This window comes from Octopus bimaculoides, chromosome 7 (genome assembly GCF_046866305.1).
Source record: "Octopus bimaculoides isolate indiv1 chromosome 7, ASM4686630v1, whole genome shotgun sequence".
NCBI classification, from domain to species: Eukaryota; Metazoa; Mollusca; class Cephalopoda; order Octopoda; family Octopodidae; genus Octopus; species Octopus bimaculoides.
The window spans coordinates 98,547,264-98,562,708 of NC_142934.1; the positions used below are offsets into that span (position 1 = coordinate 98,547,264).

The 15,445-nt window shown below is 37.2% G+C and overlaps 1 protein-coding gene across 1 annotated transcript in view; it reads left to right on the top strand.

Annotated features, from left to right (window-relative positions):
• Window positions 1-15,213, top strand: part of LOC106880206 (alcohol dehydrogenase class-3) — a 32,449-nt gene extending 17,236 nt beyond the window's left edge. The window contains exons 4-11 of the mRNA XM_089355750.1: window positions 1,976-2,063; window positions 3,663-3,795; window positions 4,295-4,381; window positions 8,611-8,740; window positions 9,494-9,624; window positions 11,560-11,695; window positions 13,495-13,633; window positions 14,973-15,213. Coding sequence (XP_089211876.1) covers window positions 1,976-2,063; window positions 3,663-3,795; window positions 4,295-4,381; window positions 8,611-8,740; window positions 9,494-9,624; window positions 11,560-11,695; window positions 13,495-13,633; window positions 14,973-15,003 — 875 coding nt within the window. The 3' untranslated portion in view covers window positions 15,004-15,213. The remainder of the gene's footprint in view (window positions 1-1,975; window positions 2,064-3,662; window positions 3,796-4,294; window positions 4,382-8,610; window positions 8,741-9,493; window positions 9,625-11,559; window positions 11,696-13,494; window positions 13,634-14,972) is intronic.
• Window positions 15,214-15,445: the final 232 nt, after the last annotated feature.

Below are 15,445 nucleotides of genomic sequence, written 5' to 3' on the forward strand. Positions count from 1 at the left end.
CCAGCTGGAGGAGATGTCCTCCTGGGGCTAAAAGCAACAGTAACATCCACACCTAGGGGTCAGCCACACTTAAGTGGCAATATACTACACTTTATATATATATATATATATATGTATATATAATCTTTTTTTAGAATAACATAAATCCGGAGAAGAAGCACACACTAAGAAGTAGAGCAGTCTATTATTAGTGAAGGCCAGTTTATAGTGTTACCTGGGGTTTCTTGCCATAAAGGGTACCTTTATGGTGAGAAACTCAGGGTAAACCTATAAACTGACCTTCACCAGTAATGTGTGTGTGTGTGTGTGTGTGTGTGTGTGTGTGTGCAAGCATTGCTGTGTGAACAAGAAGCTCACTTTGTAACTGCTTAGTTTCAGGTTCAGTCCCACTGCACAGCACCTTGGGCAAATATTTTCTACTATAACCCCAGGTCAATCAATGCCCTATGAGTAAATTTGATTGATGGAAACAATGTGAAGGCCTATTATGTGCCTTTGTGATTGTCCCTCTCAACACTGCTGGACAACTGTGTTGGTTTGTTTACATCCCTGTAACTTAGCAGTTTGGCAAACGAAACTGACAGAATAAGTACTTGAAAAAATAAGTACTAGGGTCAGTTTTTGCAGTTTTACTGGAAGCTTTTGATCCATGAAATAAGATGGATAGAAACCATAGAAAGTTTGCTTGGAAATTCTTGTGCCAGATACACTTAAAGGCTTTGTCAATGTCAAATGCATCAAATTTGTTTTTGCCCAACCTCTTAAAGGTGATAAACCACTGGTCAATGACAATTATTTGTCTCTGATAATTCTGGCTTTACAAGAACTAAATAAGTATTGGGGAGGAAGATATGCAAGTGATGAAGTGATTTTACAGGGAAGCTGTAGGATCAGTTGCCTTGTTGGGTTTCAGCAATTGGAATTTTGTATGTGGTGGCAGTGTATATTTAGTGGTGTGATAGACATGACTGGTTGGAATTTATGAGCTTTGTTGAGAATGTGCAATGTAGATGTAAAATGGATAGCAAAGGTAGAAGTATTTCTTTTAAGTGAGTCTTGTTAATAGCCATCTTGGTTGAGAAATCTTGAGTAAGAGGATTCTGTAAGGGAATCGGAAGGTTCTACTGCAGTTTGGGGAGCAGGTAGAGTTGCTGGCTGTGTGATACTTTTGCTTTTCTGATGGTGATCTTGCATGTGTTGTAGTTGTAGGTGACATTCTCCAGTTGTTTTATATTGGTGTAGCTCTACTGAGGGTAAGCCGTTCTGGTGTTTTGGATTTATGCGCTTTGATTATGTGAGGGTTACGAAAAAAAGTCTTTTTGGTTGGTTTTAATCCTTCAATTGTCTTAGATGAGGTTGTGAGCAGTAGGAAATATCTCCATCTTTAAAAACATTATGCACCATTCGAGCATTACCGATGCCAATGTCACCTGATTGGCCCCTGTGCCGGTGGCATGTCAAAAGCAACCACTACACTCTGAGTGGTTGGCGTTAGGAAAGGCATCCAACTGTAGAAATCTTGCCAGATCAGATTGGAACCTAGTGCAGCCTTCTGGCTTGCCAGTCCTCAGTCAAACTGTCCAACCCATGCCAGCATGGAAAATGAACGTTAAACAATGATGATGATAATTCCAACAAAGAAACTATGCCACCCATAGAAGTGTAACCCCCCCCCCCCAATCCCCCCAATTTTTTTTAATATACCAAAAGTATATGTGCACACACACTTGCACAAAATATTTTTTTGTGTTTTAGCCCAGAGGTTATGGCCATGCTGGGTCACTGCCAGTAACTTCTTTAATATTACAACATCAATGAATTAAAGGTCTGTCAGTTTAAAATACTTTTTTGTAACACTGAATTGTCCTCTAGTTTTATGACTAAAAAAACATTTTAAAAATTTCTCTTATTGGTAAGTAAGTGTTCTGTAAAATGTTCGTTTGATAAACTTGTTTGCATTCTGTTTTGTTTGCAGGTGACACCGTCATTCCTTTATATGTTCCTCAGTGTTATGAATGCAAGTTTTGCAAGAACCCTAAGACAAACTTGTGCCAAAAGATAAGGTAAAATCGACTTTTTAAACATTTTTTTAAGAAATGAATTGCTTTTAGTGTCATACCGGAACTTGTCTGCTCCCAAGAATGTCATTTATCTCTAGATAGAAACCAGCTATCACAGGAATTTTATTGTATTTAAAAGGGCATGGCACTTGGACTTAACTATCGAAACAAAATTGAGTGGTTTTGTCATGGTGACCTTTTTTCGGTAATTTGGTAGATCTAACATATACTTAACCCTTCGGCATTCCGAGAGCTCTGTCAAACATAATGCTTATTTATTCAGATCATTTTGAATTAATTTTGCATTATCTTGTAGCTTCCAGATTTGAATGATGTGATTGTTTATTTTTAGAATGACATTGTAGGCTAGGTGTGAGAGGACAGATCTAGTTAGTTTAAGCATAAGACAGATAGAGCTGGATGTAGCTAGTTTAAATGCTAATGGGTTAAGGTAGTTTATGAGAAAATGCAAACACATTCTTGTTGTTCCCACCCTTGCCCCAGTGGAACACATTCTTGATGATCCCATCCTAGCCCCAGTGGAACACATTCTTGATGATCCCATCCTAGCCCCAGTGGAACAGCCACGTTGTGACAACCTTGGTATAGTATTGTGATTTCTTATTTGTTATCCTTCATAAGATCATGTAAGGAAAAGTTGTCCTCAACCAGATTTCAACTGAGAGTGCAGAAAGCCAAAGAAAATGCTTATGGCATTTAATCTAACACTCTAATAACTCTGCCAACTCTAGGCTTTTAATAACAGATGGTTACTTATTAAAATGTAAACGAGAATATACTTAGGCAATAATTACAGAGTATCAATGCAGAGTAGGTAAAGAGTAAATTGCTACTGTTAGCCCTGTTGCCACTGCATAAACCATTTCACTGTTCGCAAATGTTTGCGGCACTGTATGATTGATGCTAGTGGTAGGGCATCTCTGTCAGTCAACAATGAGGATTTAGTTGTTCAATCAACTGAACATCATGCTACTGAATTAATGTGTTAGTGGTTGAGCATTTGACGGACATGTGTTCTGTAATTCTAAGGTAGAAGCTGCATGAAAGTGTGTGACAAGGCTATATGTTTTGAAATACAGGTACAATCCACCCAATAGGTTTCATTATCAAGGTTTAGGTTGACCTGAGCCATTCAAAAATGACATTTGTCTAAGATTCCATGCAGTGAGATTAAAACTCAGATATTATGGTTGCAAAACTAACTTTTTAATTGTTCAACCATACTGTACTACTTGTAAATACTACTACATATAACTATGCTAACTTGTTCGCATTTAAACTGGCTATATCCAGCTCAAATATTCTATCTATTTTATGTTCAAACTGGCCTGATCTTACCTGCCACACCTCCTTTACAATGCCATTCTAAGAATAAGCAATCACACTATCTAAATCTCAAAGCTATGAGATATTGCAGGATTAATTCAAAACCTTTTGAATAAACAAACGTTACATTTGACAGAGTAGTCTTAAATGCTAAAGGTTGTTGCTGCAGAGTCTATTACTCAATTCATTTAGAAACCCATTGAATATTCAATAGAACTGTTAGCATAATAACTTCTTTATTTATTTATCTTTCAGAGTTACCCAAGGAAAAGGTGTCATGCCTGATGGAACCACTCGTTTTACTTGTGAAGGCAAAGAAATATTTCATTTCATGGGATGTAGTACATTCAGTGAGTACACTGTTGTGGCTGAAATCTCCATTGCTAAGGTGAGTTATTAAGATAGGATATAATTTAAAAAATAGTGTCACTAATAAGAATCACTAACCATTGTGGTTAACTGTTCAGGCAAATGTACAAACCATTGAAAGAACTTCTCTATAATCATTTGTAAAAAATAGCTTTGAAAAATTCACTGTCTTGTACAAGAAAGATGCATTAGATACAATATCTGAATAACAGACAGACTGGTCATGGCTGGAATGTATTTGATCATATGTCTGTCTACTCTGTCATAGATGGCCTGGAACTCAGTAATTATGATTCATGGCTGTTTAGTGTGTAAAGGTATCTGATGCATGGAAGACTGCTGTTGGCCAGAGGAAGACCTGCCAAATAATATAAGACTGGTTGTTGGGCTTTACCAACAAGATGCCATAGGATTCAAAAGATTAGTTATGTATTGTACTGAGGATCTATCACTGTTGGCATGAACAACCATATAAAAATACTGATTAACTAATTTTGAAAAATTTTATTCTCCTGTAGGTGAATCCTGAGGCTTCACTTGATAAAGTTTGTCTTCTTGGTTGTGGTATTTCCACTGGTTATGGAGCTGCTCTCAATACAGCTGCTGTAAGTTTTACAAATTTCCTTTCATGTTTTTTCTTTTGTTTTAATATTTTTGTTTTAATGTGTTTTTTTTAAAATCTGAGGTGTAGCTGTGAGGTTAAGAAGCCTGCGTCCCAACCATGTGGTCTTGGGTTCAGTCCCACCGCATGGCACCTTGGGAAATCATCTGCCGTAACGCCAGGCTGATCAAAGCTTTCTGAGTGGATTTAGTAGGTAAAAACTAAAAGAATCTGTCATGTCATCATCATTTAACCTCCGTCTTCCATGCTGTCATGGGTTGGATGGCTTCACAGGAACAGGTAAACCAGAGGATCATACCAACCTCCACTACCATAGTTGTTGCATAGATTTTACAGCTGTGCCAGTAGCACATAGAAGCATCCACTACACCCTCGGAGTGGTTGGCGTTAGGAAGGGCATCCAGCTGTAGAAACTCTGCCAAATCAGATTGGAGCCTGGTGTAGCCATCTGGTTCACCAGTCCTCAGTCAAATCGTCCAACCCATGCTAGCATGGAAAGCGGATGTTAAACGATGATGATGATGCCAACTACTTTACAGAGTGGACTGAGTGCTTTTCATGTGGCATCAGCACTGGTGAGGTCACTGAGTACCTAGCAAGATAAAGATCCCTTGTGTGCACCCTTGCCTCGTGCAAGCAGTGTTGTTCATTTCCTGACTTCCATGAAAAATATTCCTGGCTATAGAAAAATATTGTGTTGCATAGAAACTGAAGGTTGGCAAGAGGAAGGGTACCTGACTGTAGAAAATCTGCCTCAACAAATTCTGTCTGACTCATGCAAAAGGTGGTCAGTTACCCTTTAGTATTCAGGTTACTTTATTAAATCATCATCATCATCATCATCATCGTTTAACGTCCGCTTTCCATGCTAGCATGGGTTGGACGATTTGACTGAGGACTGGTGAAACCGGATGGCAACACCAGGCTCCAGTCTAATTTGGCAGTTTCTACAGCTGGATGCCCTTCCTAACGCCAACCACTCAGAGAGTGTAGTGGGTGCTTTTACGTGTCACCCGCATGTTGACGTGAATATGTTTATTTATTCAAATCATTTTGAATTTATCCTGTATGATCTTATAATGTCACCTGGGAGGCTGGTGTTGCCATCCGGTTTCACCAGTCCTGTCAAATCGTCCAACCCATGCTAGCATGGAAAGCGGACGTTAAACGATGATGATGATGATGATGACCTTATAATGTCAAAATTTCAGTGATGTGATAATATATTTTTGGAATGACATTGTAGGATAGGTGTGAGAGGTCAGTTCTAGCCAATTTGAACATAAAATAGGTAGGATATTTGGGTTGGATACAGCCGGTTTAAATGCTAAAGGGTTAAATGTTAATGATGTGAATATGATGAATGTTTTATACACATGTCAGTGAAAGCTGATATGTATTTAAATTTATGTAGATCTTATGTGGCTTTGTTTACCAATGTCTTATAATGTATTTTCCAACAATAGATTTTTAGTGTGCAACACTATCATCATCTTCCTCTCTCTCTCTATTTCACATTACAATATCAAGCTGTCTGGTGTCCTTGGCTAATATGCTGGTCAGAAATTAGGTTAGTAATACAACCTGCAAAGTAGTAGAAAAATATAGATTTTTTTTTAAGTTACTTCACTGAAGAAGTTATACAGCCATATCTCAACTTACATTGGTTAGTGGTTCCCAGACATGTGACTTGACTTAGAAACTGACATAACACGAAAAATTACTTCAAAATATTTATTGCCTTATGTCTGTTTTATTAAATAATTTGTACATATTTTCACATCTATTTTATTTGATTTTTCCATTTCAGTATTGGCTTTTAGGTGTTTTTTTTTTTTTTTTGTAATTTTCATTCTTTTAAATATGTTCACTGAAACCAGTGTAATGTTGGATAAATTGACTGAAATTGCGATTTATTTTTTGCCCATTAATTTCTTGAAAAGAACAACATAAAGTCAAAAAAGACATAACTTAAAATGATGTAAGTTGAGGTATGCCTGTAATTTGTCTTTCACAAATATGAGGAATGATGATCATCTGTATACTAATTCAGTTACTTCACTGAAATATCTTTGAGTCATAATTCATGCCACCACCTTCATTGTTTCAACATTTATGGTTTTTTTCTCATATGACACCATGTGAATGAATGTTATGATATTGACATAAGTTGTCATTACTGCTGTTGGTGGTGAAGTACGGTCTTCGAATGTTGGGTCTCATAGAGGCAATGGCTAGTAACTGAGAGCTTTGGCATTCTGTGCTTGAGAAGACCTGTCAAGCCAAGTGAAATCGTAGTTGTGGTCGATGCCAGTGTCACATAACTCACACCCATGCTGGTAGCATGTAAAAAGCATCTTCCAAACATTGGGCCTCATGGAGGCAATGTCGCCATTGCTGGTGTTGCATAACTACCACCTGTGCCAGTGGCACATAAAAAGTACCTTTTGAGCATTGGTCCTCATGGAGGCAATGACAAATCTTTGGCAATATGCTGTGCTTGAGTTGACCCATCAAGCCAAGTGAAATCATAGTCGTGGCAGATACTGGTGTCATGCAATTGGCACCTGTGCTGGTGGCACATGAAATCACTCATCACACTCTTGGAGCGGTTGGCATTAGAAAGGGCATCCAGCCGTAGAAACCATGTCAAACCAGACTGGAGTCTAGTGCAACCCTGCTCCAGCTTACCAGCCTTGATCAAACTGTCCAACCCATGCCAGCATGGACAAATGACATTAAATGATGACCATAATGAAAAGTAAACTGACAGAATCATTAGAACAATGGAAAAAATATCTTGCAGCATTTCTTCTGGGTTTTTTGTTCTGAATTCAAATCCTGCTGAGATGAACTTTGCCTTTCATCTCTCAAGGATGATAAAATAAAATACCAGCTAAGTACTGTGATTTGAGGGTTTTGACTAATCTCCCTTCTTCAAAATCGCTAACCATGTGCTTTATTTGAAGTGTGCTTAAAAAAAAAAATTTTTTTTTTGTTTCCAAATGCATAGGCTCAGAGGTGCAGGTGTGGCTGTGTGGCTGAGAAATTTGCTTCTTAGCCACATGATTTCCGGTTCAGTTCCACTCTGTGTTACCTTGGACAAGTGTCTTCTATGTCTCCAGGTTGACCAAAACCTTGTGAGTGGTGTATTTGGCAGACGGAAGCTGAAAGAAGCGCATTGTGTGTGTGTGTGTGTGCGTGTGCGTGTGTGTGTGTCCCCCCCTCATCATTAAAATCTGTTGTCCATGCTGGCATGGGTTGGATGATTTGACCAGGGTTGGCAAGCTAAGGAGCTGCAATAGACTACAATCTGATTTGGCATGGTTTCTATGGCTGGATGACTTCAGTTATTGGTAAAGGATTATCCATCTGGGAAAAATACTTCATAAGTTCTCTGCTTGCACACCAGGCTAACAATATTATTTAGATTAGTAAAGAACTCCAAGTCTTTTTATAGCAGAATCCTAGTTTGTTGTTCATCACCATTCTATATTGTAAATCTGGGGTTGCACTCCAGTCAAACTGTTTTTTACAAAGTGATATACAAGGTGCAAATAAAGGTCATTACATATTTTTCCTTTATTAGAGTAAATTTGGCTTACAGCTGTTTCCAGTTGTCATTATAAGTTCATTATTGATAGGTTTCTTAATTGGTCTATTGGTCAGTTGAGAAAAGTTGTATGACCTAAAAGTTAATGCTACTTTCGTTAGAGCCATTTCTGGTCTTTCAGTGTTCTGCTGAAATGGATCTAACGAAAGTAACTTTAATTTATTAAAATAAAGGAAAAAACTAACTCCAATAAAGTACAAATATGTAATGACCATTATTTATATCTTGTCATATATATATATATATATATATATATATATATATATATATATATATATATATATATATATATATATATATATATACATGTATGTTTCCTAGTCTTTGTCTCTCCACTTTTCTTGATAACTGGTGTTGGTTTGCTTACATCTCTGTAACTTAGTGGTTTGGCAAAAGAAACTGAAAGAATAAATATCAGACTTAAAAATAAGTACTGGGTGGGTGGGGGGTAATTTCGACTAAATCTTTCAAAGTATTGCCCCAGCATGGCTGCAGTTCAATGACTGAAACAGGTAAAAGATAAATGTCATAGTCATCTCTCCTAACATTTTGAAATTTTTGTCTCCACACTAACATCAAGTATGATTATATTTCTTCAGGTGGAAAAAGGATCGAATTGTGCAGTTTGGGGACTTGGTGCTGTTGGCCTTGCGGTAGCAATGGGTTGTAAAGCCGCCGGAGCTGCTCGTATTATTGGAATTGATATAAATGAATCAAAGTTTGAAATGGGTATGTAGACACTTGTCTTTGTTGTTTATCAGTTGTAATTATGGAGTGTGTCTCAGATACACTTGCTGGGTTTTATGGCTACCAAACTTAAGAGAGATTCAGAGAATATTAGCTCAAGTGTTCTGAGAGGATTTTTTTTTTTTTTGTCTCAGAAGTTCTGTTTCTTCATATTTCAGCTGTGGCACTTTTCTTGCATGGAAATTTTGTCTAATTTGATTTGTATTGTAGTTGGTGAAACAGCATCAGGTTATGGGTTTATTACAAACCAATCACTAATTCGTTACTCTGACAAGAGTAGCAAAATGAACATCTGCAACAAAAAGCAGACTTAATATCAAAAAACTTCACTTGAAATGCAGTTTTTTTTGTTTTTTTTTCTTGATGCTGTTTATATTTGTTGCCAGTATAGACACAGGCATGTTTGTCCTCCTGTTCCAAGAACAAGTATGATAAAAAGTGTTAGTTATTTTAAGTAATCTCAGTCACTTCTGCTTTATTGATTAGCATTTCATTCAGTCTTGTTAAAAATGCAGTCTTAAGATTTAAAACTGGAGTTTATAGTCCCTCTGATATAAGTTTACACTAGATAGTCTAGGGTGACATGTTAAGATTTGCCATGTGGTTATGGTTTGTGGTAAAGCACTGAAGTAGTAGTGGCTTAAAAGTTTAATTTCTTTTTTTAGTTCTTCATCCTTAAATATCTTCCCAATTTTCATTTTTGACTATAATTATTTTCTTTTTTGTTTGAACCAGGAAAAAAATTTGGAATCACAGAATTTGTGAACCCAAAGAGCCATACAAAACCTATCCAGCAAGTGATTTGTGAAATGACAGATGGTGGTTGTGATTTTACTTTTGAGTGTATTGGCAATGTTGGTACAATGGTATGTGTTTCTTTTGTTCATTTATTTTTAAGTTTCTGTCCCAATTTTTCAATGAGTTTTCTGATGTGATGTAGTGAAGAGAATGAAATACTAGCCAGTTGAGATAATACTTCACATATGAGTCTATCCATGATTGTAATAGCAACTGGAAAAGTCAGAAATTCAAGCTCTGCTACTAGTATTTTGTGAACACAGTGAAGGCACTTAAGGACAGACTACCTACTTCTGAATTATTGTTTAGCTCTAGCATATCTCTGAGGTGATCTATGGTCAGATATTTTGTCTGTAATTATCCTATCTTTTTCCTAGGCTCTGTGAACTCAAGATCATGTTATTCAGTGTGTCTCTTGTGATTTGAAGGACGTTTGTCTGCTATTCCTAGCTATATATATGTGCTGCTGATAGTATAGTTCACTGTTATAGGCTGCAGGTAGTCCTGTGATTTGTTATCATGAATGCTGAGTCTAGCAAGTTTCCATAGAAAATGCATGTAATAGTCTCTTATCCAGGGAGATATTCACTTCTCATCTAAATAATGTTACAGAAAACCCAGATAAGCACCAGTCTTATGAATAATTGCCTTTCAAAAAATATTAGTTAGCTGACCAGCTGGCTAATGTTTCCTATTAGATCCTTTGTGATGAAGAAAGGATTAGCTAGCTGACTAGCCACAAACTACAAGGTGGTATCAGAAGGTTCCTGGACTAGTTATGTTTAATAAGAAAATAACTTATTTACCTAAATTTTAACATCTTCAAAATAGTCACCTTGTACAGCATACACCAATCCCAGTGTTCCTGCCACTTTTAGAATCTGGCCTGAAAGTCGTTTTTCTGTGAGTCAAGGACCTTCTGTGATTCACTCTTGCTCTCAACAACTGTTAAAATGGCGACCTTAGATGAAAGTCCACAGGTGCTAATTCTGGTGACTAGGGCGGGTGTAGAAGCAATACCATGTTTTTAGCAAGAAACTCATGAGTGAGGAGAGCTCAGTGATAAGGTGCGTTGTTGTTGTGAACAATCCAATTCTTTGCGGTCCACAGATCTGGTTGTTTTTGTCAATGTCTTTCCTCAAATCCTTCAAAACGTTGTGGTAGAACTCTTGATTGATGGTCTGACCCTGGGGAACGAATTTTCTATGGACAATGCCACATTTCCAGGGGTGACACTCATGGCAGATCTTCCAAGGGTTGTTCTTCCACTTTGGAAGTACCAGTAGATCACTAAGAGCACCATCTGAGTGTGATCGTTGCCAGAGCACCAGCTGTCTGGCTTCCGTGCCGGGGGCATGTAAATAGCACCATTTGAGCGTGATCGTTACCAACATCGCCCTCCTGGCACGTGAAAAGACATTCGAGCGAGTTCGTTGCCAGTACCGATGGACTGGCTCCTGTGCAGGTGGCACATAAAATACACCATTTCGAGTGTGACCATTGCCAGTACCTCCTGACTGGCCTATGTGCTGGTGGCACGTAAAAGCACCCACTACACTCTCGGAGTGGTTGGTGTTAGGAAGGGCATCCAGCTGTAGAAACTCTGCCAAATCAGATTGGAGCCTGGTGTAGCCATCTGGTTTCACCAGTCCTCAGTCAAATCGTCCAACCCATGCTAACATGGAAAGCGGACATTAAACGATGATGATGATATAAAAACAAACACAAACTATTATAGTTCTTAAATTTGACAGGAAAAGGGAGGCTGATTCACTGGTGTAAAGGTAACACACTTTGTCGCATTAACAAAGGCATGTGGATTTGTCTCCCATGTGGATAGGAAAGCCTTCTTTTTTTTCTGTCGATGGCTAATATATACCTTTATTAGACTATTTTCCTTAGTCATTGCATGGTGATTACCATAAGCTTTATGCTTATATAAAAATACCATTATTATTTGTTTACAGTTATTTATATATATATATATATATATTTATTTTCAGAGGGCAGCCCTTGAATCTTGCCATAAAGGATGGGGTACTTCAGTGATTGTAGGTGTGGCAGCAGCTGGAGAAGAAATATCCACTCGTCCATTCCAGTTGGTTACTGGTCGGGTATGGAAAGGAACTGCTTTTGGAGGTAAGTTGGCATTATAGTTTGGTGGGAGGAGAACTTTTAGTCAAAATCTCTTTCTAAAGTACTTGCATTTTATCCCTCTACATTTAGTGTTCTGTCTTTATCACCATCTCCTCGGTTGTCCTAGTGGTATACAGGCTGAGTATTACCCAATGGGCAGTTTGTCTTGTGTTCAGTGCTCTAAAAACTGGAGTCAAACATCAACTACAACGGTCTTAGTTTAGCCTCCTTACTAAATATAATCAATGAAGTTAATCTGAGGCAAGGCTATTGCTAGTTGAAAATTTTAAATACAAATACTTTTTCTTTTTACAAGCCCATGAAAGACAAATAGCTAAGTCTACCTTAACCCTTTAGTGTTCAGTTTACTCTGTTAACTGTACTACTTATTCACATTGTTTTCAATTAACCATGCATTATCTTATAGCTTTGAAGCTTCAATGATGTGATTGTTTATTTTTAGAATGTCAATGTAGGTTAGGTGTGAGGAGGTAGATATGGTCAGTTTGAATGTAAGATATGTAGAAAATTTGGGCTGGATATGGTCGGTTTAAACACAAAAGGGTTAAATCATATCCTATTGTATTAAAGAAGGATATATTATTCAGTGTTGTCTGATATACAAAATTATGGGATAGTCATAACACATTCATCAGCTTTAAAAAAGTGTACATAGCTAATTGTGAAAATCGAAGATGAAACTAGTGTCCATACCAATACAAATATTAAAATTTGGTGCCAGTACTTGGAAGATGTAGAATCCAATATATCTGTAAGCTAAAAAATGTATTTTATATCCAAGTGAATCCTTACCCAGCACATGTATTGTATTACATGTATTACAAGTGTTGTAACCATGATCCCTAACTTGGGCAACATTTCTTAATGTGTCCTTGATATTTCTAACCATTTTTTTCTTACTATATTTATATTGAAATATACTGCTTTTGTTGCAATTAATTTTGAAAATAAGGGAAATAATGAGACACAAGTGTGTGTGATTAAGAAGTATGCTTCCTAATCACATGTGTGGCATCTTGGGCAAGTATTTTGTATTACAGTTACAAGCTGACCAAAGCATTGTAGATGGATTTGGGAGAGGGAAACTGAAAGAAACCTCTTCATCATTTAGTGTCTATTGTCCATGCTGGCATGGGTTGGATGGTTTGACCAGGGCTGGTAAGCTGAGGGGCTGCACCAGGCTCTAGTTTGATTTGGCTGGATGCCCTTCCTAATGCCAACCACTCAGAATAATAGGTACTTTTACATGCCACCAGCATGTAAATAAACTCCATCCGACCCACAAGCATGGAAAAATGGATGTTAAAATGATAATGAATTTATTAGAATAACTTTCTCATTAAGATGGTGTTTAGAATATAAATTAACATGAAATTTTGATGGAAGGTTTTAATTTAGATTCACTTTAAAACAGAATTTTTATCATCAAACCTCTGCTGGGTGGTTGGTGTTAGGAAGGGCATCCAGCCATAAAAACCCTGCCAAAATAGATAGAAGTCTGGTGCAGGATCCTGTCAAACTGTCTAGCCCATGCCAGCATTGAGGGTGGATGTTAAACAATGATGATGAACCAATGGTGGTTTCAGGTAGGCTAGTATCAAAAGTTAGACAGAATGATGTGACTGAAAGGAGATTTGGCTGCTATTTTTAGTAGGTTGCATAAAGCTACTTTAGCTTGTATAAAAAAAAATGTTACTGTTAATTGCTTGGGGTGGGACTTGAAGAATTAAACTTGAACAATTCAGCAATTTATGATTAAAAATTTTATTTTTTTATTACAGGTTTTAAAAGTCGAGACAGTGTACCAAAGCTGGTTGATGACTATATGAACAAAAAAATATTGCTAGATGAGTTTGTTTCTCATAAACTGAGTTTCAAGAAGATCAATGAGGCATTTGACCTCATGCACAAGGGCGAGAGGTGAGTGCTATCTCATTCTTTTTTTCTTAAATTTTAATGTATTGATCTGAGATTGTTTTCAAACTGAAACATTTACATCATGAAATAGTCATAAGAGCTATTTAAATCACAAACGCACATCATTTTATTAACTTTTGCTTTATTTTGTAATGGTATCCTACTAACAAGCTTCCTTGCTATCAGTGGTGGGCACAGCTAACCAAATAGTTAGCTTAGCTAACCACTAATCCGCTAACTAATAAAGTTAGCTTCGCAAATGCTAAACTGCTAAAACCTCTAAAAATAGACCTACAGAGCTGAAATTTTCATGCTTTAGCTTAGACATAAAGCTTTCCAAAAAGGTATAGCATGCCAAGATCAGATGATGATCAACGTGTGTGCAAATAATTAAATGAACAAATGAAATTAAACATTTTCCATATTCTTTTCTCCAATTTGTCTCTGGTGATGGAATATCCCATACTCGAGGATATCCCAGAAACAGCTGTAAGATTTTGAATTTCTTCCTGTAGTAATATTGTATATTACTTAAGATGTTTGCCTTGCCTTAATGTTTGACGTCCTGTTTAACAATTATATATATATATATATATATATATATGTATATATAGGTGGGTAGGAGCAATTTAAAACCAACAATGAAATAATTCACCATCGCTAAGGGTGCAGTGAGCATCAGCATTGCTAGAAATAGGAGTTGTAGACTCCTTACCCACAAAAGCACATAGTCTCTTTGTATTGATTGGAGAGAAAACCCTCCCCACTCTGAGTGAAAGGCATTAAATTAGCATGCTAATTTCATATAGGAAATTAATACTCATCAGTCATGCTCACTCATTGCAGCTGGTAGAGGCCAACTCAGCCTGTCAGTATTATTGATAATACCAAAGCAGTGGACTGAGAAACATTAGCATGTTGGGCGAAATGCTTAGCAGTATTTCATCTGTCTTTATGTTCTGAGTTCAAATTCTGCTGAGGTCGACTTTGCCTTTCATCCTTTCGGGGTCAATAAGTACCAGTTGCATACTGGGGTCGATCTAATCTACTGGCCTCCTCCCCCAAAATTTCAGGCCTTGTGCCTAGAGTAGAAAAGAATATTATTGATAATGCCATCGGAATCAATGACTGATTTCACAAAATGGTAATGTGAAAATTATGAAATAATCAAGATGGCATGGGTGTCTACATGCATGGCACTGGCACAAATCAACCCGCTAACATTTATATCAGCTATTTATAAGTGATAATTAACATCTAGCCATCTCTTTCCAGTTAAATTTGCCTCTACAGACCGTTATCTTTTGACTAAGACCTTACATTTTAATTTTTTTTCTTTCAGCATCCGTGCTGTGTTGGACATCCCTGAATGATATTGATGTTAACGATAATGAAGTGATTTGCTGACCAGACTCTGAGAACTTGATTTTTATTTTTTTATGGATTTCAACTATGAAAATGTTTATAGGACTTGCCTCCCTTAATAAATTCTTCAATGTGATTTATATATTTTCTGGGGGTAACCTTAACATTCCCCATCTGATTATATCTTCACAAAATAAAAGTATTTCTCTAATAATGTTCTTCGTTTTATGTCTGATATTATATACCACTGGTCACAATGTGCTTCCTTGCATTGTTGTAGCTTTCGAATGATGCCACTCGACTGGCTTGGTGGGGCAGGCCGACATTCCCTCTGAAAGGGACCCCAATATGTTGCAGGGTTACCTATTTACAGCTGATTAGACTGGAGCAACATGAAATGAAGTGTCTTGCTCAAGGACACAGTATACCACTTCTTGGTGAATTGAAACC